This window comes from Melanerpes formicivorus, unplaced genomic scaffold (assembly GCF_026170545.1).
Source record: "Melanerpes formicivorus ecotype bairdi unplaced genomic scaffold, bMelFor1.0.p_v2 SCAF_13, whole genome shotgun sequence".
Lineage (NCBI taxonomy): Eukaryota > Metazoa > Chordata > Aves > Piciformes > Picidae > Melanerpes > Melanerpes formicivorus.
The window spans coordinates 1,208,075-1,230,585 of record NW_027142365.1 but is presented as its reverse complement, the minus strand read 5'-3'; the positions used below and the strand labels follow the sequence as shown (position 1 = coordinate 1,230,585).

At 67.0% G+C, this 22,511-nt stretch overlaps 1 protein-coding gene and 1 non-coding gene across 2 annotated transcripts in view; both read left to right on the top strand.

The window, feature by feature from the left end:
- The window catches only part of SMARCC1 (SWI/SNF related, matrix associated, actin dependent regulator of chromatin subfamily c member 1), a 48,008-nt gene that overhangs the window by 5,612 nt on the left and 19,885 nt on the right, over positions 1-22,511 (top strand). Inside the window, exons 4-21 of the mRNA XM_068145789.1 lie at positions 635-716; positions 1,161-1,253; positions 1,866-1,935; positions 3,179-3,248; positions 3,829-3,904; positions 4,254-4,379; positions 6,089-6,207; positions 7,517-7,641; positions 8,481-8,540; positions 9,119-9,156; positions 9,917-10,038; positions 10,648-10,719; positions 12,215-12,328; positions 14,783-14,936; positions 15,972-16,085; positions 18,701-18,760; positions 21,230-21,488; positions 21,975-22,136. Of these exons, the coding sequence (XP_068001890.1) occupies positions 635-716; positions 1,161-1,253; positions 1,866-1,935; positions 3,179-3,248; positions 3,829-3,904; positions 4,254-4,379; positions 6,089-6,207; positions 7,517-7,641; positions 8,481-8,540; positions 9,119-9,156; positions 9,917-10,038; positions 10,648-10,719; positions 12,215-12,328; positions 14,783-14,936; positions 15,972-16,085; positions 18,701-18,760; positions 21,230-21,488; positions 21,975-22,136 (1,916 nt within the window). The remainder of the gene's footprint in view (positions 1-634; positions 717-1,160; positions 1,254-1,865; positions 1,936-3,178; positions 3,249-3,828; positions 3,905-4,253; positions 4,380-6,088; positions 6,208-7,516; positions 7,642-8,480; positions 8,541-9,118; positions 9,157-9,916; positions 10,039-10,647; positions 10,720-12,214; positions 12,329-14,782; positions 14,937-15,971; positions 16,086-18,700; positions 18,761-21,229; positions 21,489-21,974; positions 22,137-22,511) is intronic.
- LOC137445046 (small nucleolar RNA SNORA5) lies at positions 19,228-19,363 on the top strand. Its single transcript, XR_010988320.1, has one exon. It is a non-coding gene; the product is annotated as a small nucleolar RNA SNORA5 (small nucleolar RNA).

Sequence of the window (22,511 nt, the reverse complement as noted above, 5' to 3'; positions counted from 1 at the left end):
GCTTTGGATGTCTCCAGAGCAGCTCACCCAGAGCAGGGCCCAGGAGAGCTTTGGATGTCTCCAGGGCAGCTCACCCAGAGCAGGGCCCAGGAGAGCTTTGGATGTCTCCAGAGCAGCTCACCCAGGGCAGGGCCTAGGAGAGCTTTGGATGTCTCCAGAGCAGGAGGCTCCACAACCTCCCTGGGCAGCCTGCTGCAGGCTCTGCCACCCTCACAGGGACATCTCCTGGCTCCTCCTCTGCCCCAGCTTGCCCCCAGTGCCCCTTGTGCTGTCCTAGCAGAGCAGAGCCTGGCTGCATCCTGCACAGCCTCAGCAGCATGAGTGAGGTCACCCCTCAGGCCCCCAGCCCCCTCTGCTGTGCTCCCAGGGAGATGTTCCCCTGCCTGCAGCAGCTCTGGGGCTCTGGGAGGGACTCTCTCAGGAAGCTCCCAGAATGTTAGGGGTTGGGAAGGAGCTCTCCCTCCACCTCTGGCAATGGGCACAGGCAGCCCAGAAGGCCAAGGGCAGCTCAGCTGCCCTTGGCCTTCTGGGCTGCCTGTGCCCATTGCTGGCTCCCTGTCCCTGCCCCCCTCAGAGGTGTCCCAGCCCCCTGTCCCCCCCTGCCACCTGACCTGTGCTGCTCTCTCCTGGGCAGGAGGAGGTTTGACCTGCAGAACCCCTCGCGGATGGACCGGAACGTGGAGATGTTCATGACCATCGAGAAGACCCTGGTGCAGGCAAGGCCCTCCCTGTGCCCAGGGCACCCTGGGGGCAGCTGGGCTGGGCCCCACTGCATTTGGCCTCCTCCCTCCCTCCCTCCCTCCCCCCCAGGGCAGGCTGAGGTCTGGAAGCTGACACCGGGGTGGGGGGGACACACCTCAGTTGCCTTTCACTGCAGAGCCTGCCACAGGCTCCTGGAAGGGGAAGGTGATGCTGGGCAGAGGGGGAGGTGAGGGCAGCCCCTCTGGGTCACATTCCCCCTGCTGACTCCCTGCCAGCAGAGCCCAGGAGGGTGAGGCTTGGCTGGGAGATGTGCAGAGGCCTCTGCTGTGGAGGGGGGCAGGCAGCAGTGCTCTGCTCAGGCTCCTCTGAGCTCTCTCAGGCACTGGTGCCCCTGGCAGGAGCTGTGGCCTGGTGCCAGAGGCAGCCTGCTCACTGCACCTCTGCCCCCTCTGCCCTAGAACAACTGCCTGAGCAGGCCAACCATCTACCTCATCCCAGAGCTGGAGCTGAAGCTGGCCAACAAGCTGAAGGACATAGTCAAGAGGCACCAGGTGGGTGCTGGGCAGTGCTGCTGCAGCCAGCTGTGCCTCACAGCTGCAGGAAGTGCTGCCCCTGGGGAGGACCTGGAGGCTCCTCCAGCCTCCAGCCATGGGCAGGGACCCCTCCCACCAGCCCAGGCTGCCCAAGGCCCCTTCCAGCCTGGCCTTGAGCACCTGCATGCAGGGGGCACCCTGTGCCAGGCTCCCTGGGGCACCCTGTGCCAGGCTCCCTGGGCTGGCCCCTGCCAGGCTGGCGCAGGCTGCCTAGGGCTGCCCCCTCCCTGGGGGTGTGCCTGGATGAGGCCTTGAGCAGCCTGGGCTGGGGGGAGGGGTCCCTGCCCCTCTCTGGGGCGCTGGAGGAGCTTCAGGGATCCCTTCCACCCCCAGCTGTTCTGGGAGTTCATGAAGTGAGCAGGAGGTGGCAGAGCAGCTTGGCAGAGCAGCTTGGCAGCAGGCTTGCCATGCTTGCTGTTCCCTGGCCCCTCCTGGGCTGGTGTGGAGTTGCCCTGAAGTCAGTGCTCAGCCTGCTGAGGCTGTGTGGGCTGTGGGCAGAGGCAGCTGAGCAGCTTGGGGTGGTTTGCAGGCTTCTGCTGCAGCTCTTCCTCTCCTTCCCCTCTCCCCCAGGGTACAGTCACTGAAGAGAAGTCCAAGGCCACCCACCACGTCTACCCAAGCCCTACCTCAGTGGATGATGGTAAGGTGCTTCCCCTGCTTGGCTGAGCCCTGCCTGCCCTTACCCTGCCCACAGGGCACTCCCAGCCTGCTCCTGGCAGCCCTGCCTGGGAGCAGCCCCTCCAGAGGAAGCCCTCCTGCAGCTCAAGCCCTGGGGAGCCCTGCTGGGGAGCCCTGGCTGCTGCTGGGAGCCCTGCTGGGAGCCCTGCTGGGGAGCCCTGGCTGCTGCTGGGAGCCCTGCTGGGGAGCCCTGGCTGCTGCTGGGAGCCCTGCTGGGGAGCCCTGGCTGCTGCTGGGAGCCCTGGCTGCTGCTGGGGAGCCCTGGCTGCTGCTGGGAGCCCTGGCTGCTGCTGGGGAGCCCTGGCTGGCGCTGGGGAGCCCTGCTGGGAGCCCTGGCTGCTGCTGGGAGCCCTGGCTGGCGCTGGGGAGCCCTGGCTGCTGCTGGGGAGCCCTGCTGGGAGCCCTGGCTGCTGCTGGGGAGCCCTGGCTGGCGCTGGGGAGCCCTGGCTGCCGCTGGCCACTAGATGGAAGTCTTCCCTGCTCTGCAGGGCCCCTGGGCTCAGCCCTCTGGGCCTTGCCTCTCTCTGTGCCTCTGCTCATGTCCTCCCCAGCCACAGGCTTCTGCTGACCTCAGCCCCTGCAGGCTCTCAGAAGAGCACTGCCCACCCCAGGTGCCAGCTGCCCTGCAGTCAGTGGGCATGCCAAGTGCTGCCCAGAGCTCTCCTGACCCCTCAGTGACTGCAGCATGCCTCTCTCTCCCCACATCATTTCTCCTGGAGCAGTTCTCTGTCCCACTGTGAATTCCAGGCCCAACTGTCCCAGGGAGTTTGGGAGATGCAAGGGGAGGTCATGAGCTGGCAGTGACTCCATGGGGCAGCCAGAAGTGCCTTTTGCTCCTGCTGAGAGGCAGCTCCCAGGGTGGCAGGGGTTGGCAGGGACCTCTGGAGATCATGCAGCCCAGCCCCAAGCATGAGGGAAGCCTCTCTGGAGCTCCTGCTCTGGGCTCTTGGGCTGTGAGTGTGGCCAGGAGGAGAGGTGTCAGAACTCTTAGCATCCAGATGGCTTCCCTGGTGCCAGCCCTGTGCCACCCCCAGCCCAGGCATGGCAGAGGGGCTGCAGGCAGCCTGGAGGCCAGGCTGATGGCACTGCTCTGCAGCAGGCTCCTGGCAGAGCTGGCTGTGAGAGATGGAGCTGGGGGAAGGCAGAGCAGGGCTTGGAGGCCTCTGCAGTCTGAGCCTGGTGCCAGCCCTCTCTCCCTTCTGCAGATGAGTGGCTGAGACCTGTGATGAAGAAGGACAAGCAGGTGCTGGTGCACTGGGGCTTCTTCCCAGACAGGTAAAGCAGGGGGCAGGGGGCAGGCCCCAGAGCTTTCCTGCTGCTGGGCTTCAGCCAAGTCCAAGTCCTGAAGCTGCTCCTTGGGCTTCCTGAGTCTTGCCTGCCCTGGAGCAGTGACCCTGCCTGGGGATGGCCTAGCTCTGGGCCCCTGTCTCACAGCAGGGGCAGGCTTGGAAGGGAGCTGTGGAGCTCCTCCAGCCCAAGCAGGGCCACCCAGGGCAGCTCAGCCAGCAGTGCCCCCAGGGGGGTTGGCATCTCTCCAGAGGTGGAGGCCCCACAGCCTCCCTCAGCAGCCTGCTCCAGCCACTCTTCAGGAGAGAAATGCCCAACCTAAGCCCCCCCAGGGCCCCCTGAGGCTGTTTCCTCTCATTCCCTCCCCCCAGCTGGCCCCAGCCCCCTTGCAGTGTCTCCTGGTGCTGCAGCAGCCAGCAGTGATTGCTCCTGTGCTGCTCACTCTGCTCTGGGCCTGCCCCAGGGGCTGAGCAACCTTTGCTGCTGGGGAGGTCTCTGGGGCTCAGCTGCCCCCCAGGGCACCACTCTGGGGCTCAATTTTGCTTTCTCTCTGGCTGCCTCCCCCCAGCTATGACACTTGGGTTCATGCCAATGAAATAGATGCTGAGATTGAGGATCCTCCCATCCCTGAAAAGCCTTGGAAGGTGAGGCTGTGAGACACAGCTGCCCCAGCTCCCCCCTCCTGCCCAGGGCTGCTGGGGAGGCTGCTGTGCTGCTGTGCTGCTGAGCAGCAGCTGCATTCCCAGCGGGGTGGGAAGCAGAGGGAGGGCTTGAGAGCCATCATGAGAGTGTCTGAGACATCTCTGTGGCCTGGAGGGGAATGCTGGGGGAGAAAGGACCTGGGGAGGGGAGGGGAGGTGGCCAGGGCTGTGCACTCCTCTGCTGCCACAGTGCCTGGCCTGGTGTGGGCTGGAGGTGAGCCCTGGGAGGGGTGAGCCCTCCCCTCCCCTTCCCTGGGGTGCAGCCATCTCTGTGAGCTGCTGTGTCCTGCAGGTTCATGCCAAGTGGATTTTGGACACAGATGTGTTCAATGAGTGGATGAATGAGGAGGATTATGAGGTGGATGAGAGCAGGAAATCTGTCAGCTTCAGGCAGAGGATCTCCATGAAGAACGAAGAGGTAGGGTGGCTGTGCCCAGGGCTCTGTGCCCAGGGGGTGCCCAGGGCTCTGTGCCCAGGGGGAGCTGAGGGCTCTGTGCCCAGGGGGTGCTGAGGGCTCTGTGCCCAGGGGGTGCCGAGGGCTCTGTGCCCAGGGGGTGCCCAGGGCTCTGCGCCCAGGGGCTGCTGGGCTCTGTGCCCAGGGGGAGCTGAGGGCTCTGTGCCCAGGGGGTGCTGAGGGCTCTGTGCCCAGGGGCTGCTGGGCTCTGTGCCCAGGGGCTGCTGGGCTCTGCGCCCAGGGGCTGCTGGGCTCTGTGCCCAGGGGGTGCTGAGGGCTCTGTGCCCAGGGGCTGCTGGGCTCTGTGCCCAGGGGCTGCTGGGCTCTGTGCCCAGGGGGAGCTGAGGGCTCTGTGCCCAGGGGGTGCTGAGGGCTCTGTGCCCAGGGGGAGCTGAGGGCTCTGTGCCCAGGGGGTGCTGAGGGCTCTGTGCCCAGGGCTCTGTGCCCAGGGGGAGCTGAGGGCTCTGTGCCCAGGGGGTGCTGAGGGCTCTGTGCCCAGGGGGAGCTGAAGGCTCTGTGCCCAGGGGGTGCTGAGGGCTCTGTGCCCAGGGGCTGCTGGGCTCTGTGCCCAGGGGGTGCTGAGGGCTCTGTGCCCAGGGGGTGCTGAGGGCTCTGTGCCCAGGGGGTGCCCAGGGCTCTGTGCCCAGGGGGAGCTGAAGGCTCTGCGCCCAGGGGGTGCTGAGGGCTCTGTGCCCAGGGGGTGCTGAGGGCTCTGTGCCCAGGGGGTGCTGAGGGCTCTGTGCCCAGGGGGTGCCCAGGGCTCTGTGCCCAGGGGGAGCTGAAGGCTCTGCGCCCAGGGGGAGCTGAGGGCTCTGTGCCCAGGGGGTGCTGAGGGCTCTGTGCCCAGGGCTCTGTGCCCAGGGGGTGCTGAGGGCTCTGTGCCCAGGGGCTGCTGGGCTCTGTGCCCAGGGGGTGACCTCCTGGGCACCTCATTCTTTCCCTCTGCACTGGTCCTGTCTTGGGGGCTCAGAGCTGCCAAGGTGCAGGTGGTTGAGCAGCCTGAGGTGTGTGTGAGCTTAGCTCCTGACCTCCACCCTTCACCCAGGAGCTTCAGTGTGCCCTTGGGGCTCATTGCTTCCTCCTCCTTCCCGAGGGTGGGCAGGGCAGGGCAGGGGCTCCTCACTCTCTCTCTGCTTTGGCAGAAGTTAACCATCAGTGCCTGTTTGCTTCCTGACTTCTCTCTGCTTTCACCATCCCTGGGGGTGTTCAGGAGGAGCCTGGATGAGGCCCTTGGTGCCAGGGGCTAGTTGGTTAGATGGTGCTGGGGAGAGGTTGGCCTGGGTGACCTCAGAGGTCTTTCCCAGCCTGCTTGCTTAATTCTGCATTCTCTGTACCTGCTGGCACTCATTTCTCCTGCCCTCCCCACTGCAGGGCTCTGGGAGCAGCCTTCAGTCAGCCCTGAGGGCTGGGGGGGCTCCCTGCTGGCCAGGCCCCAGCTGAGCTCTGCAGTCCTGCCCTGTGCCTCCCCACAGCAGGGGCTGGGGGCTGGGGGCTGGGGGCTGGCTGTGGAAGTGTGGGGCTCCAGGACAGACTGAAGCATTCTGGAGCTGCACCCAGGCCCTGCTGTGGTGTTGCTGCTTTTGGCTCCCCTGCAGGGTGTGTGAGGGCAGAGCAGGCTGCAGAGCCTCACCTGTGGGCTTTGGGCTGGGTTAACCTCTGCCCTTCTCCCCCAGCCTGTGCGCAGCCCGGAGAGGAGGGACAGGAAGGCTGCAGCCAGCACAAGGAAGAGGAAACATTCTCCTTCCCCACCCCCAACTCCTGTGGAGTCCAGGAAAAAGACAGGCAAGAAAGGGTGAGTGCCAGGGTGCTGGGCTGGGAGGTGAAGCTGCAGGGAGGGGAGCCCCTGGGGAGATCTGGCAGCTCCCACTGGGCCCAGCTGGGAGGGCAGAGCTGCAGTGAGAGTTGTGCCAGCAGTGGTGAGGGCAGCAGCAGGGCAGGGATGGGCCCCAGGGACTGAGGACACTCCAGATCCTGGGGTCAGTCTTGGGCCACTCAACCCAAGAAGGACATTGAGGAGCTGGAGCAGGGCCAGGGAAGGGCAACAGAGCTGGGGAAGGGTCTGGGGAGCAGGGCTGGGGAGGAGCAGCTGAGGGAGCTGGGGGTGCTGGGGCTGGGGGAGGCTGAGGGGAGACCTTCTGGCTGCCTGCAGCTCCCTGAGAGGAGGCTGAGCCAGGGGGGTTGGGCTCTGCTCCCAGGGAACAAGGGACAGGAAAAGAGGAAATGGCCTCAGGTTGCCCCAGGGGAGGTTTAGGTTGGACAGGAGGAACAATCTCTGCCCCTTGAAGGCTGTCCAGGCCTGGCCCAGGCTGCCCAGGGCAGTGCTGCAGTCCCCAGCCTTAGAGGAGCTGTGGTGCTGAGGGCCATGGCCTGGTGCTGCCCTGGCACTGCTGAGGGCCATGGTTGGTGCTGCCCTGGGGCCATGCTTGGTGCTGCCCTGGCACTGCTGGGGCCATGGCTTGGTGCTGCCCTGGCACTGCTGGGGCCATGGCTTGGTGCTGCCCTGGCACTGCTGGGGCCATGGCTTGGTGCTGCCCTGGCACTGCTGGGGCCATGGCTTGGTGCTGCCCTGGCACTGCTGGGGCCATGGCTTGGTGCTGCCCTGGCACTGCTGGGGCCATGGCTTGGTGCTGCCCTGGCACTGCTGGGGCCATGGTCTGGTGCTGCCCTGGCACTGCTGGGGCCATGGTTGGACTCCATGAGCTTAAGGACGTTTTCCAGCCCAAACCACTTCCACGATTCAAAAGCAGAATCATTTCTGTTCCCAGCCCCCCCTGGGCTCTCTCCAGCAGCTCCCTGTCCCTCCTGAGCTGGGGAGCCCAGAGCTGGCCCCAGTCCTCCAGCTGTGGCCTCAGCTGCAGAGTGGAGGGGGGAGGCTCTCCCCCCTGCCCCTGCTGGCCACTCTCCTTCATCCCCCTTGGCTCTGTTAACCCCCAGAGGATACTCCTCATGAGTTCCCCCAGCAGCACTCCCTGCAGCATTGCTCACTGCTTTCCCCCCACCCTTTAGCCCTGGCACAGCCTGGGTGAGACCAGCTGACAGCAGCACCAAGGTGAGAGCCTCTGCCTGGTGCAGCTGGCACTGACCTCCCTGCTCTGTTGCAGCCAAGCAGCCTTATATGGGAAGAGGAGAGGGCAGAAGGAGGAGGATGAGCAGGAGGATCTTACCAAGGACATGGAGGATCCCACCCCAGTCCCCAACATAGAAGAAGTGGTTCTGCCCAAGAACGGTAAGGGCTGCCTGCCCTGGGCTGGGCTGACTGCCTCTTGGCTGTTAGCAGGTGTTGGAGGGGCTCTGTGGCTGTGGGGCTGGTGGTCTGTGCCCCCCTGGGCCTGGCAGGCATGTGGGAAGGGCACCAGGCTGACCTGCTTCGGGCAGAGATGGACCCAAAGCCTCCCAGCATGGTCCAGGCCAGAAGGGCCTCCCCAGCTCCCCTGTCTGACCCCCCCAGGCAGCAGGGACAGCCCCAGCTGCAGCAGGCTGCCCAGGGCCTTGCTGAGCCTCACCTTGAATGCCTCCAGGGAAGGAGCCTCAAGCACCTCCCTGGGCAGCCTGCTGCACTGAAGGGTTGAGCCTCACCTGGCCTGGGCTTGCTCCCAGCCATGGCACAGAGCTCATGTCCTGGGGGGGACAGTCCAGAGGCAAAGCCTTGCTCTGGCAAGGGAAGCTGAATGTGCTGAGGGAGGGAGGGAGAGGGGCTGAGTCCTTCATCCTCTAACTCAGAGGAAGGAGACTTTCACAGCACTCTTGGCTCTCACAGCCCTTGGTTCCAAGCTGGGTGTAAGGGTTGCTCCATCTGGGGCAGGTGGGGAGGGCAGGGTGCTGGGCTGGCCCCACAGAGCTCAGCCAGTTCCAACCCCTGCCATGGGCAGGGACACCTCCCACTGCACCTCATCCAGCCTGCCCTGGCAGCTCCTGGGCTCCAGGCCTGAGCTTCCAGGCAAGCCAAGTGGTCTGGGGGCCTCCCAGCTGCAGCCTGACACCAGCCCTGCTGGGGGGGCAGCAGGTCTGGGCTTGGGGCTCTGTGTCCTGGCTGCTCACCAGTCTCTCTCTTGCTTCCTCCCCCAGTGAACCCAAAGAAGGACAGTGAGAACACACCTGTGAAGGGAGGAACAGTGGCAGACCTTGGTAAAGCCAGCAGCCCCCAGCACCCCCTCCCCAGAGTGCTGTCTGCAGCCTTGCTTGCAGGCCCCCAGGAGAAGCCTTTCCCTCTCTGTCTGCAGAGGGAGTCTGCCTCTGCCCTCTCAGAGTGCTCTGAGTGAGGCATTGTCTCTGCTGGCCTGGCAGGCTGGGCCCTCCCTGGCATCTCTCTTGTCTCTGGCCCATGAAAGCCCTGTCCTGGCTGAGCTCTGCTGCTCTGCCTGGGAGCTGGGGTGAATCACAGCCTCTCTCAGCTCTGCTGAGCAGCTGGTGTCCCACAGCCCATTCAGCAAGGCCACATCTAGGGCACTGGCAAAGGCTCTAATGAGAGAGGGATGCCTGAGTGGGAAGAGCTCTTCATTGTGCTGCCTCTACCCTGCTCTGGGGTGCCTGGGTGCCTGCCTAAGGCTGAGATGGCCTTAGTGATGTGTGGTCCCTTTGCTTCCCTCCTCTTTCCCCTCCCCAGCCACATGAAGTGTTCACTCCAGCTCAGCAGCTGCTCTGCTGGGCAGGCTCCTGGGCAGTCAGCCTCTGTCAGTGTCACTCTCAATGCCTTTGCCTTGCAGATGAGCAGGATGAGGAGGCAGTGGCAGCTGGAGGCAAGGTAACAGCAGCCAGGGCTGGGGTGGGAGCTGATCACAGCCTGGTTTGGGTTGGAGGGCACCTGGGCAGGCCACCAGCAGGGAAGCTGCAGCCAGGGCAGGCTGCTCCCAGCCCCAACCAGCCTGAGCTGCTCTGGTGCCAGGCATGGGGCAGCTCCCAGCTCCCTGGGTGACCTGAGCCAGGCTCTCACTGCCCTCAGCATCAGAAGTGGCTTCTTTCCCTCCAGTCTCTTAGTCCCAACCATCAGCCCTTGTCCTCTCAGAGGGTCACTGAGGCTGGAGAAGACTTTGAAGGTCAGCTCCAACCATTCCCAACACTACCAGGAGGACACTGAGGGGCTGGAGTGTGTCCAGAGAAGGGCAGCAAAGCTGGGAGGGGGCTGGGGAGCAGGGCTGGGGAGGGGGAGCTGGGGGTGCTGGGGCTGGGGGGAGACCTTCTGGCTCCCTGCAGCAACCTGAAAGGAGGCTGAGCCAGGTGGGGCTTGGGCTCTGCTCCCAAGGAGCCAGTGATAGGACCAGGGGAAATGGCCTCAGGTTGCCCCAGGGCAGATGGCCTCAGGTTGCCCCAGGGGAGGTTCAGCTGGGACATGAGGAACAATTTCTGCCCCTGGAGGGCTGTCCAGCCCGGCCCAGGCTGCCAGGACGAGTTTACTGCGCAGAAGGTTGGAGATGGCTGGGTTTGGGCTCAGCCCTGTGCTGGCTGGGAGCTGTCAGGAGTGTGTGCTGCAGCCTGCCAGCAGCTGTGTTCCCTCCACACCCCAGGAGGATGAGGACCCCAACAAGGGAGACCAGAGCCGCTCGCTGGACCCGGGCGAGGACAACGTCACGGAGCAGACCAACCACATCATCATCCCCAGCTACGCCTCCTGGTTTGACTACAACTGGTGAGCAGCTGCTGGGGCAGGCCTGGGGCAGGCCTGGGGCTCTCTGGGCATTCAGGCACCAAGCTGGGGGCTGCAAGGAGTTCCTTTGGTTAGGCCCAGTGCCCGTGGCCAGGCACAGCTCTCCCCTGAGCTGACTGCTGGCAGGCTTCAGGCCTTGGGAAGGAGGAAGAGAACTTCAGACCTCTGCCTCTCCCTCCCTCCCTCCCTGCCCCCCCAGGCCTGGCTCTCCCTCCCTGCCCCCCCAGGCCTGGCTCTGCACTCTGCCTCCCAAGGCTGTGCCTGGGCAAATGCCCAAGGGCCCTGCTGCCCTCCTGGGGTTTCTCAGTGACCATTCCAAGTAACTCCCCCTTGCTGGGGAGGTGCTGTGCCCCCAGAGAGCCCTCAGGCACTGGGGGGGGTGCTCTGTGTGGGGCGCTGGGGGGGGGGGGCGCTGTGTGGGGCTCTGGGGGGGCCGCTGGGGGGCGCTGTGTGAGCCCCAGGCCGGCTGTGCCGCAGCATCCACTTGATCGAGCGCTGGGGGAGTGCTGTGTGGGGCGCTGGGGGGCACTGTGGGGCTCGGGGGGGGCCGCTGGGGGGCGCTGTGTGAGCCCCAGGCCGGCCCTGTCGCAGCATCCACGTGATCGAGCGCCGTGCCCTGCCCGAGTTCTTCAACGGCAAAAACAAGTCCAAGACCCCCGAGATGTAAGTGGGGGCCTGGGGGGGCAGAGTTGTTGGGGGGCTGTTTGCAGGAGGAGCCTGTGGGGTAGGGCTGCAGGCTGGGGTGGGGCTGGGGCTGGCTGCAGGCTGGGGCTGAGGCTGGGGCTGGCTGCGGGCTGGGGCTGGGGCTGGGGCTGGCTGCAGGCTGGGGCTGGGGCTGGCTGGGGCTGGGGCTGGGGCTGGGGCTGGGGCTGGGGCTGGGGCTGGCTGCAGGCTGGGGCTGGCTGCAGGCTGGGGCTGGCTGCAGGCTGGGGCTGGGGCTGGGGCTGGCTGGGGCTGGGGCTGGGGCTGGGGCTGGGGCTGGGGCTGGGGCTGGGGCTGGCTGCAGGCTGGGGCTGGCTGCAGGCTGGGGCTGAGGCTGGGGCTGGCTGCGGGCTGGGGCTGGGGCTGGGGCTGGCTGCAGGCTGGGGCTGGCTGCAGGCTGGGGCTGGCTGCAGGCTGGGGCTGGGGCTGGGGCTGGCTGGGGCTGGGGCTGGCTGCAGGCTGGGGCTGGGGCTGGCTGCAGGCTGGGGCTGGGGCTGGGGCTGGCTGCAGGCTGGCTGGGGCTGGGGCTGGGGCTGGGGCTGGCTGCGGGCTGGGGCTGGGGCTGGCTGCGGGCTGGGGCTGGGTAGGGCTACAGGCTGGGGCTGGCTGCAGGCTGCCTCTCTCCTGCCAGGCTGTTTGGGGGGCTGGGGAGCTGTGTGTGCAAGCAGCCAGCCCCCAGCTGGCAGGCCCTGGGGCGGCTTTGCTCACTCAGCTGTGCTGATCTCCCTGAGCAGCTGATGGGCAGCTCTGAAATGCCAGGCTGAGGGCTGCAGAGTGGCTGTGCCAGGCCTGGGGGGGCTGTGCTGGCTGTGTGGCTCAAATCAGGCAGCTGGAGCTGCTGCATCCCAGGGTTGGAGTGCTGGGGGTGGGAAGGGGCCTGGGGGGGCATGGAGCCCAAGCCCCCTGCTGGAGGAGGGTCACCTGCTGAAGGCTTCCCAGCAGTGCCTCCAGAGGTGGAGACTCCACCACCTCTCTGGGCAGCCAGCTCTGGGGAGCTCCCCCTCCTGTTCAGGGGGAACTTCTCATGCCCAGGCCTGTGCCCCCTGCCCCTTGTCCTGCCCCTGGGCACCACAGAGCAAGGCCTGGTGGCAGCCTCCCGAGAGCTATTGATCAGCATTGATGAGGTCCCCTCTGAGCAGCCCCTCCCCAGCCTCCCTGGTGTGAGGTGCTCAGAGTGCTCGTGTCTGGGAGGAAGGATTCCCTGAGGGGTGGTGGGAAGGAGCCTCCTGCTCTGGGGAGGCTCCAGGCCCCTCTGGGCAGCCCAGGCCAGGCTCAGCTGGGCGCTGGGCGAGCTGCCCTGGGTGCCCTGCCTCGGCAGGGGGCCCTGCCAGCCCCTGCCCCGCTGGCACTCAGGGTCTCTGTGGGTCTGGGCTGTCCTCTCTGGCCTGGCCTGGTGCTGCAGGCCAGGCCTGGCTGTGCTGCCAGCCCTGCCCACGAGCTGCCTCTGGCCCTGCAGATACCTGGCCTACCGCAACTTCATGATCGACACCTACCGCCTCAACCCCCAGGAGTACCTCACCAGCACTGCCTGCAGGAGGAACCTCACTGGGGATGTCTGTGCCGTCATGAGGTGAGCACCCTGCCCCTCCTGCCCTCCTGCCCCTCCTGCCCTCCTGCCCCCCCTGCCCCCCCTGCCCCCCCTGCCCCTCCTGCCCCTCCTGCCCTCCCCTCGCCCCACAGCACCGCTGCCAGGCCTGGGGCAGCCGCAGAGGGGGGGCAGCAGCAGAGGGGCAGCAGCAGAGGGGCAGCAGCAGAGGGGCAGCAGCAGCAGTGGGGCAGCGGCAGCAGAGGGGCAGCAGCAGCAGAGGGGCAGCAGCAGCAGAGGGGCAGCAGCAGAGGGGCAGCAGCAGCAGAGGGGCAGCCGCAGAGGGGCAGCAGCAGCAGTGAGGCAGCCGCAGCAGAGGGGCAGCCGCAGCAGAGGGGCAGCCGCAGAGGGGCAGCAGCAGCAGTGAGGCAGCAGCAGCAGAGGAGCAGCAGCAGCAGAGGGGCAGCAGCAGAGGGGCAGCAGCCGCAGAGGGGCAGCAGCAGAGGGGCAGCCGCAGAGGGGCAGCAGCAGCAGAGGGGCAGCAGCAGCAGAGGAGCAGGAGCAGCAGAGGGGCAGCCGCAGAGGGGCAGCCGCAGCAGAGGGGCAGCAGCAGCAGAGGGGCAGCAGCAGCAGAGGAGCAGGAGCAGCAGAGGGGCAGCAGCAGCAGAGGGGCAGCCGCAGAGGGGCAGCCGCAGAGGGGCAGCAGCAGCAGAGGGGCAGCAGCAGCAGAGGGGCAGCCGCAGAGGGGCAGCAGCAGCAGAGGGGCAGCAGCAGCAGAGGGGCAGCAGCAGAGGGGCAGCCGCAGAGGGGCAGCAGCAGCAGAGGGGCAGCAGCAGCAGAGGGGCAGCCGCAGAGGGGCAGCAGCAGCAGTGAGGCAGCAGCAGCAGAGGGGCAGCAGCAGCAGAGGGGCAGCCGCAGAGGGGCAGCAGCAGCAGAGGGGCAGCAGCAGCAGAGGGGCAGCAGCAGAGGGGCAGCCGCAGAGGGGCAGCAGCAGCAGAGGGGCAGCAGCAGCAGAGGGGCAGCCGCAGAGGGGCAGCAGCAGCAGTGAGGCAGCAGCAGCAGAGGGGCAGCAGCAGCAGAGGGGCAGCAGCAGAGGGGCAGCAGCCGCAGAGGGGCAGCAGCAGAGGGGCAGCCGCAGAGGGGCAGCAGCAGCAGAGGGGCAGCAGCAGCAGAGGGGCAGCAGCAGAGGGGCAGCCGCAGAGGGGCAGCAGCAGCAGAGGGGCAGCAGCAGCAGAGGGGCAGCCGCAGAGGGGCAGCAGCAGCAGTGAGGCAGCAGCAGCAGAGGGGCAGCAGCAGAGGGGCAGCAGCAGCAGTGAGGCAGCAGCAGCAGAGGGGCAGCAGCAGCAGAGGGGCAGCAGCAGAGGGGCAGCAGCAGCAGAGGGGCAGCAGCAGCAGAGGGGCAGCAGCAGAGGGGCAGCAGCAGCAGTGAGGCAGCAGCAGCAGAGGGGCAGCAGCAGCAGAGGAGCAGGAGCAGCAGAGGGGCAGCCGCAGAGGGGCAGCAGCAGCAGGGGGGCAGCTGCAGCAGAGGGGCAGCAGCAGAGGGGCAGCAGCAGCAGAGGGGCAGCAGCAGCAGAGGAGCAGGAGCAGCAGAGGGGCAGCCGCAGAGGGGCAGCAGCAGCAGGGGGGCAGCTGCAGCAGAGGGGCAGCAGCAGAGGGGCAGCAGCCGCAGAGGGGCAGCAGCAGCAGGGGGGCAGCTGCAGCAGAGGGGCAGCAGCAGAGGGGCAGCCGCAGAGGGGCAGCAGCCGCAGAGGGGCAGCAGCGGTGCCAGCAGTGCCCTCCTGCTGGCCAAGCTGCTCCTCAGCCAGCTCCTGCCTGCCCCTGAGCCCTGCCTGCTGCCCAGGAGCTGGAGCAGGCCCCCCAGGGAGGTGGTGCTGGAGTCCCCATCCCTGCAGGTGGCCAAGGAAGGTGTGGCCATGGCTGCTGAGCCGTGGCTCGATGGCTGTGGTGGTGTGGGCTGGCAGCTGGACCTGCCGGCCTTGAAGGCCTTTCCCAAGCCAAACCATGCCGTGGATCTGCAGGGCTTGGTGCCTGGCCCTGTGGTTGTCTCAGTCCTGCTCCTGAGGCAGCTGGGGGCTCCTGCAGGCACCCCCCTTCTGCCCCAGCTTTGGCAGCTCTGTTTCACCAGCCCCAAGGTGCAGCAGAGCCTGAGAGCTCTGGGACCTGCCTAGGGCTGGCTCAGTGGAGAGCAGCTGCAGGGAGAGGGCAGCAGGTCCAGGGCTGTGCAGCCTCCCAGGCGCCCTGCAGCCCCCATGCCTGCAGCCCTGGCTGAGCTTTGCCTTCCTCCTCAGCTGGGGGACTCCCAGGCAGCTGTGGGGTGTGCTGTGGGGCCAGCAGAGCTCCTGCTGCCTGCTGCTCTTGTCTGTGGTGAGCAAAGGCTGCAGGGACCCTGCAGAGCCTCAGCCCCTCCAGAGGGCTGCAGGGACCCTGCAGAGCCTCAGCCCCTCCAGAGGGCTGCAGGGACCCTGCAGGGCTCAGCTCTGCTCTGCTCTTGCCTCCCAGGGTCCATGCCTTCCTGGAGCAGTGGGGGCTCATCAACTACCAGGTGGATCCAGAGAGCAGGCCCATGGCCATGGGCCCCCCCCCAACTCCCCACTTCAACGTGCTGGCCGACACCCCCTCGGGGCTGATGCCGCTGCACGTCCGCACGCCCCAGGTGAGCCCTGCCAGCCCCTGCCCAGGCACTACCCTGCCCCTGCCCAGGCACTGCCCTGCCCCTGCCCCTGCCCTGCCCTGCCCCTGCCCTGCCCTGCCCAGGCACTGCCCTGCCCAGGCACTGCCCTGCCCTGCCCTGCTGCCAGGGGTGCTTGCAGGAAGTGCTCCTTGCCTGAGGCCACACCTGGAGGGCTGGGCTCAGTTTCAGGCCTCACTCCAAGCTCATTGTGGGGCTGGAGATGAATCTTGGCAGACACAGGAGAGCCAGGGGGGCAGGGAGCCAGCAGCCTGGCCTGGGGCAGCAGTGGTAGGGGCAGGGCAGGAATGGTGCCCCTGGGCTGGGCACTGGGGAGGCCACAGCTCCCATCCTGGGGTCACTCGTAGGCCTCTCACTCCAGGAAGGACCTTGAGGAGCTGGAGTGGGACCAGAGAAGGGCAACCAAGCTGGGGAAGGGTCTGGGGAGGAGCAGCTGAGGGAGCTGGGAGTGCTGGGGCTGGAGGAGAGGAGGCTGAGGGGAGACCTTCTGGCTCCCTGCTGCTCCCTGCAAGGAGGCTGAGCCAGGGGGGGTTGGGCTCTGCTCCCGAGGAACAAGGGACAGGATGAGAGGAAACAGCCTCAGGTTGCCCCAGGGGAGGTTTAGCTTGGACATGAGGAACAATTTCTGCCCCTTGAGGGCTGTCCAGGCCTGGCCCAGGCTGCCCAGGGCAGTGCTGCAGTCCCCAGCCTTAGAGGAGCCGTGGTGCTGAGGGCCGTGGTTGGTGCTGCCCTGGCAGTGCTGGGGCCATGGTTGGTGCTGCCCTGGCAGTGCTGGGGCCAGGGTTGGACTCCCTGGTCTCAGAGGTCTCCAGCCAGAGCATTCAGCACTCTGGTTCCTGCTGTCCACCCAGGCTGGGGGCTCAGGCAGTTCAGCTCAGTCTGCAGCCTGTGGGTGACCCCTGGAGGCCTCCACCCTGCAGCCCCTGCTCTCCTCAGCACTGCTGTGCAGTCCCTCAGCTCCTGCCCCTCTGAGCCCGCTGCTGTGCTGTCCCCTGGCAGGTTCCAGCTGCCCAGCAGATGCTGAGCTTCCCTGAGAAGAGCAAGGAGAAGCCAACAGACCTGCAGAACTTCGGGCTGCGCACCGACATCTACTCCAAGAAGACTTTGGCAAAGGCAAGGCTGGGGGGGGGCAGCCCTGGCCCCTGCTCCTCCTGGGGGCTCTTCCCCCAGGGCATGACTCCTGCTGGGCTCAGCTCCCTGCTCTCTCTGTGTGGGTCACTGAGGTGCCTGCTGGTGAAGCTTGAGGGAGGGCAGGAGCAGACTGGAGGGGAGGAAGGAACTCTGGGCAGTGAGACTGGGGAGGCCCTGGAGCAGGCTGTGCCCAGGGAGGCCCTGGAGCAGGCTGTGCCCAGGGAGGCCCTGGAGCAGGCTGTGCCCAGGGAGGCCCTGGAGCAGGCTGTGCCCAGGGAGGCTCTGGAGCAGGCTGTGCCCAGGGAGGCTCTGGAGCAGGCTGTGCCCAGGGAGGCCCTGGAGCAGGCTGTGCCCAGGGAGGCCCTGGAGCAGGCTGTGCCCAGGGAGGCCCTGGAGCAGGCTGCCCAGGGAGGCCCTGGAGCAGGCTGCCCAGGGAGGCTCTGGAGCAGGCTGTGCCCAGGGAGGCTCTGGAGCAGGCTGTGCCCAGGGAGGCCCTGGAGCAGGCTGCCCAGGGAGGCCCTGGAGCAGGCTGTGCCCAGGGAGGCCCTGGAGCAGGCTGCCCAGGGAGGCCCTGGAGCAGGCTGTGCCCAGGGAGGCTCTGGAGCAGGCTGTGCCCAGGGAGGCCCTGGAGCAGGCTGTGCCCAGGGAGGCCCTGGAGCAGGCTGTGCCCAGGGAGGCCCTGGAGCAGGCTGTGCCCAGGGAGGCCCTGGAGCAGGCTGCCCAGGGAGGCTGGGGCTGCCCCCTGCCTGGAGGTGTTCCTGGCCAGGCTGGCTGAGGCCCTGAGCAGCCTGGGCTGGGGGGAGGGGTCCCTGCCCATGGCAGGGGGCTGGAGCTGGGTGGTCTCGGAGGTCCTTTCCAACCCAGAAGCTGTGCAGGGGCTGCCTCAGCACTGCCACTGCAGTGGATGGTGCTGCAGAGCTCAGGCTGCATGAGACTGGGGGATGGGTTGGGTTGGAGGGGACCTTCCAACCCCCTGCCATGGGCAGGGACACCTCACCCCACAGCAGGTTGCTCACAGCCACCTCCAGCCTTAACCACCTCCAGGGCTGAGGCTTCCAGCGCCTCCCTGGGCAGCCTGTGCCAGGCTCTCAGCACCCCCAGGGGAAAGAACTCCTTCCTGATGTCCAACCTTGCCCTCCCCTGCTCCAGTGCTGCCTCCTAGCCCCTAGCAGCAGTTGTGTGGGGATGGTTGTGAGGTGGCACTGCAGTGGGGTGGGCAGCACCTGAGGCCTGCCTGTGCCCCTGGCAGTGCCTGGGGCCCCTCCAGCTGCCTGCTGACCCCACACCTTGCAGGGAGTGCCTCCTCCCCCCAGCTGCTGGCTCTGCCTCCAAGGCAGGAGCTGCAGCAGGTTTGCTTTGCAGGAGTTGCTTTCCCCTTCCCTGCAGTGTGGCAGCTGGGAGCAGGGAGCTGCTCAGCTGCTGGCTGACTCACTTTGAGTCACACTTCTGCTCAGCACCCTCCTGCTGCTGGGGCCCTGCACACAGGCAGCCAGGGCAGGCAGGGCACCGGCTGCCCTGGCTCTGGAGGGGAGCTGAGGCTGCCCCAGGGGCTGGCAAGGAGATCTCAGCACTGGCAGCACATGCCAGGGGCTGAGCTGCAGGCTGGGAGCAGCAAGCCTTGGAGCAAGGGCTGCCTGAGCATCAGCTCCCCTGCTGGAGCGCTGCAGGGGGCTCTGCTCCCTGGAGCAGCTTGTGCTGAGCTGCTGAGGAGCTGCCAGGCAGGGGAACTTCTGTGGGCACCCCCTGGCACCCTCTGCTTGCAGACTGCAGCTCTCCCTCCAGCCCCCTCCCCTCGCTGGACCCTCCCAGCCGGCAGCACAGCTCTGGTGGGTGCTGAGCTCAGGCTGCCAGGAGCTCTGCCCTGGGGGGAGGGCCTTGGAGCCGGGAGGGGCCCAGCCGTGCCTGGGCTGAGGGAGGGCAGCAGCTGCTGGGGGCTTGGAGCCTCTCTTGTGCCTGCTGGCAGCTCTGGAGTGCCTGCACTCTCTCCTTGCCTTGGTGTCTGCTGCACCTGCCAGGCCAGGGGGTTGTGGTGCCAGGCCAGGGGGTCGGGGTGCCAGGCCAGGGGTTGTGGTGGTGCCAGGCCAGGGGTTGTGGTGGTGCCAGGCCAGGGGTCGGGGTGCCAGGCCAGGGGATGTGGTGCCAGGCCAGGGGTTGTGGTGCCAGGCCAGGGGGATGGGGTGCCAGGCCAGGGGTTGGGGTGCCAGGCCAGGGGGACGGGGTGCCAGGCCAGGGGGACGTGGTGCCAGCTCACTCTGCTCCAGCTGGCAGACAGAGGAGCTGAAGGCTTTCCTGGGTGTGTTGGGAGGGACCTGGATCCTTCAGCTCCCCCAGAGGCTGCAGGAGCTTGCCCTGGCCAGACCCAGGGAGCCAGAGCAGAGCCCAGCAGGGCTTGGCTGGGCAGCAGGGCAGGCTGTGGCCAACCACCTGTGAGAGGATGAGCCCACAGCTTGGACTCCCAGAGCTCCTCAGGCTGGGAGAGACCTCTGGGGCCCTCAGGTCCAGCTGCTCAGCCACACCTCTGCTGCCTCCTCCTTAATGCCCTTCCCAAAGCTCTGTGCAGTGCAGCCTGCAGCTCACTCTGCTCCTCTCTCTCCTAGAGCAAAGGTGCAAGTGCTGGAAGAGAGTGGACAGAACAGGAGACCCTGCTGCTCCTAGAAGTAAGTGCTGGAAGCTCCTGGGGGCTTGGGAAGCACAGCAGGCAGGGAGGGCCAAGCTCCATGTGGCTTAGGAGTGGTTTGGAGTGGAGTTAGCTGCCAGCTGCAACCTGGAACAGGGATAGCAAAGTGGAGTTCCTGGGGGGGATGGCAATCCCCTGAGACCCAGCTGGTGCAGCTGGAGGAGAGCAGCCCCAGAGGGGAGCTGAGCAGTGCCCAGCAGGAGCTGAAGGGAGCAGGGGGGGCAAGAGGCTGGGGCCAGGCTCTGCTGAGTGGTGCCCAGGGCCAGCACAAGGGGCAGAGGGCACAGACTGGAGCCCAGGAGGTTCCACCTGAGCAGGAGGAGAAAGTTGTTTGTTGTGAGGGTGCTGGAGGCCTGTCCCAGGCTGCCCAGAGAGGTTGTGGAGTCTGCTGGTGTGGAGAGCTTCCAACCCCCCCTCCCAGCCCCCTCCCAGCCCCTCCCAGCCCCCTGCAGCTCTGTCAAATTCGTTCCCTGCCTCCTCCCTGGCAGGGAGCGGCCAAGCAGCTGCCACAGCAACCTTGTGCCCCACGTGCCCCAGGGCCCCTTCCAGTGGGACACTGGGGGGTGAAATGGCACAGACACAGCCCTGTGCCCCATGGCCCCTTCCCAAGGGCCTCAGGGGGTGAAGTCCCAGCCCAGACACAGCCCTGTGCCCCATGGCCCCTTCCCAAGGGCCTCAGGGGGTGAAGTCCCAGCCCAGACACAGCCCTGTGCCCCATGGCTCCTTCCCAAGGGCCTCAGGGGGTGAAGTCCCAGCCCAGACACAGCCCTGTGCCCCATGGCCCCTTCCCAAGGGCCTCAGGGGGTGAAGTCCCAGCCCAGACACAGCCCTGTGCCCCATGGCTCCTTCCCAAGGACCTCAGGGGGTGAAGTCCCAGCCCAGACACAGCCCTGTGCCCCATGGCCCCTTCCCAAGGACCTCAGGAGGTGAAGTCCCAGCCCAGACACAGCCCTGTGCCCATCTCCAGCTGCTGTGGGCCAGCCCCCCAGCTCCTTCCCCAGAGAGCCAGCAGGTCTCCCCACAGCCTCCTTCCCAGCAGGCCCAGGTCCCTCAGCCACTGCTGGGAGGCAGCAGTAAGGACTGGAGCCATGTAGGGGACAGATTCCTCCTCCTCCTGCCCCACAAAATCCTGCCCCAAGCCTGGGGAGTGGAGCTGGCTTTCAGGGGAGGTTACTCTTGGTGGGTTTGAGCTCTGAACAAATCAGGGCAGGGCAGCTCAAGCAGGAGGCAGTGAGCTCCAGGGAGCCTCCTCAGGCAGGGAGCCTCCTCAGGCAGGGAGCCTCCTCAGGGCAGCTCTGGGCAAAGCTCTGCAGTGGAAGCTCAGAGGAGGAAGCTGAGCTGAAATCCTGACTGCCCTTCTGAACAAGCTGGGGGGAGGGAAGAGCATCTTCCTCCCAGGGTCATCCTCCCTGCCGCTGCTGCTGCTGCCTGGCTCTGCCCCTGCCTGCTGGAGTGCTCTGGCAGCTATTTATAGCAGGCAGAGCTCTGGGCTCGCTGCTCTGCCTCCCAGCAAGGTGCCCAGCAGGGCTGGCAGGGCTGCAGGCTCACAGCTGGGCTGCTGCCAGCCAGCAAGGGCCAGGGGGCACAGGCAGGGAGGGTGGGGGCTGAGCCTTGGGGGGTGTTTGCTCATGGCTGTGAGCTGAGGCCTTTCTCCTGAGTCCCACAGTGGCTTGGGTTGGCTTGGGAGGCACCTTCAAGACCACCCAGTGCCAAGCCCCCTGCCCTAGGCTGGGACCCCTCCCACTGGCCCAGGCTGCTCAAGGCCCCAAACAGCCTGGCCCTGGCCCCCTGCAGGCTTGGAGGCTCCACAGCCTCTCTCTTCCAGTGCCTCCCCACCCCCACAGGGAGGAATTTCTCCCTCAAGTCTGATCTGAATCCAGCTGCTCCCAGTCTGAAGCCATCACCTCTGGGCCTGTCCCTCCATGCCTGTGTCAGAGGTCCCTCTCCAGCTCTCCTGGAGCCCCCTTCCAATCCTGGCAGGCTGCTGTAAGCTCTCCCTGCAGCCTTCTCCTCCCCAGGCTGCCCAAGGCCAGGGCTCCCAGCCTGGAGGCTCCCAGCCTGGAGGCTCCCAGCCTGGAGGCTCCCAGCCTGGAGGCTCCCAGCCCTGCCAGCACTGCTGTGGCCTCCCCTGGCCCTGCTCCAGCAGCTTCATGCATGGAGAAGGTGAATCCTTGAGTGGTTTGGGTTGGAAGAGACCTTCAAGATCATCTGGTTCCAGCCCTCTGTGCTGGCCTCAAGGCCTCCTCCAGCCTGGCCTGGTTTGGCTTCAGGGAGGGAGAGATCCCTTGGGCAGGATCAGGCAGGGGTCAGGAGGCCACTTAGGAACCGGGGGGTGCAGCCTGGCCTGGCTTGCTCCCACTCAGCCTTCAGCCCCCCTTCTCTGCTCAGGCTCTTCCAGCACTGGAGGGCCAGCAGCAGCCCCCCAGGCCCTGGCCTCTGTCTCTTGCAGGCCCTGGAGATGTACAAGGACGACTGGAACAAGGTCTCGGAGCACGTGGGCAGCCGGACCCAGGACGAGTGCATCCTGCACTTCCTGAGGCTGCCCATCGAGGACCCCTACCTGGAGAACTCAGATGCCTCCCTGGGCCCCCTGGCCTACCAGCCTGTGCCCTTCAGCCAGTCTGGCAACCCTGTGATGAGCACTGTGGCCTTCCTGGCCTCGGTGGTGGACCCCCGGGTGGCGTCGGCCGCTGCCAAGGCAGCCCTAGGTGCGGGGCTGGGCCCTGCCTGCCAGGGGGGCAGGGGCTGGGCTGGGGCAGGGCAGGGGCTGGGCTGGGGCAGGGCAGGGGCTGGGCTGGGCAGGGCAGGGGCTGGGCAGGGGCAGGGCAGGGGCTGGGCTGGGCTGTGGGTGTGGTGGGGCAGGGCTGGGGCTGTGCTGGGGCTGTGGTGGGGCTGGGGCTGGGGCCGTGGTGGGGCTGTGCTGGGGCTGGGGCTGTGCTGGGGCCGTGGTGGGGCTGGGGCTGAGGCTGGGGCTGGGGCTGGGGCTGTGCTGGGGCTGTGCTGTGGCCGTGGCTGTGCTGTGGCCGTGGTGGGGCTGTGCTGGGGCTGGGGCTGTGGCTGTGGCTGTGCTGGGGCCGTGGTGGGGCTGTGCTGGGGCTGGGGCTGTGCTGGGGCCGTGGTGGGGCTGGGCTGGGGCCGTGCTGGGGCTGGGGCTGTGCTGCTGCAGGCCCCCCAGGAGCTGCCTGCCCCCCCAGAGGAGTTCTCGCGCGTGCGGGAGGAGGTGCCGCTGGAGCTGCTGGAGGCTCACGTCAGGAAGGTGCAGGAGGCAGCCAGGGCCTCGGGCAAGGTGGACCCCACCTATGGGCTGGAGAGCAGCTGCATTGCTGGGACTGCTCCAGAGGAGCCAGAGAAGATGGGTGAGTTGTCCTGCAAGCACAGCAGGGGGGTTCCAGGGCAGACCTCGCTGTGCTCCGCTGCTCCCTGCAGGGAGGCTGAGCCGGGGGGGCTGGGCTCTGCTCCAGGCACCCAGCGCCAGAACAAGAGCACACAGCCTCAGGCTGTGCCAGGGGAGGTTCAGGCAGGAGGTGAGGAGAAAGTTCTCCCAGCAAGAGAGATTGGGCCTGGGGATGTGCTGCCCAGGGAGGTGGTGGAGTCCCCAGCCCTGGAGGGGTTCAGGAGGGGGCTGGAGGTGGCCCTTGGGGCCAGGGTTGAGCTGTCAGGAGGTGTGGAAGCTGCACTGTCCTCTGGGGGTTAATGCCAGTGGCACTGGGCTGTGGCTGATGGAATCAGTC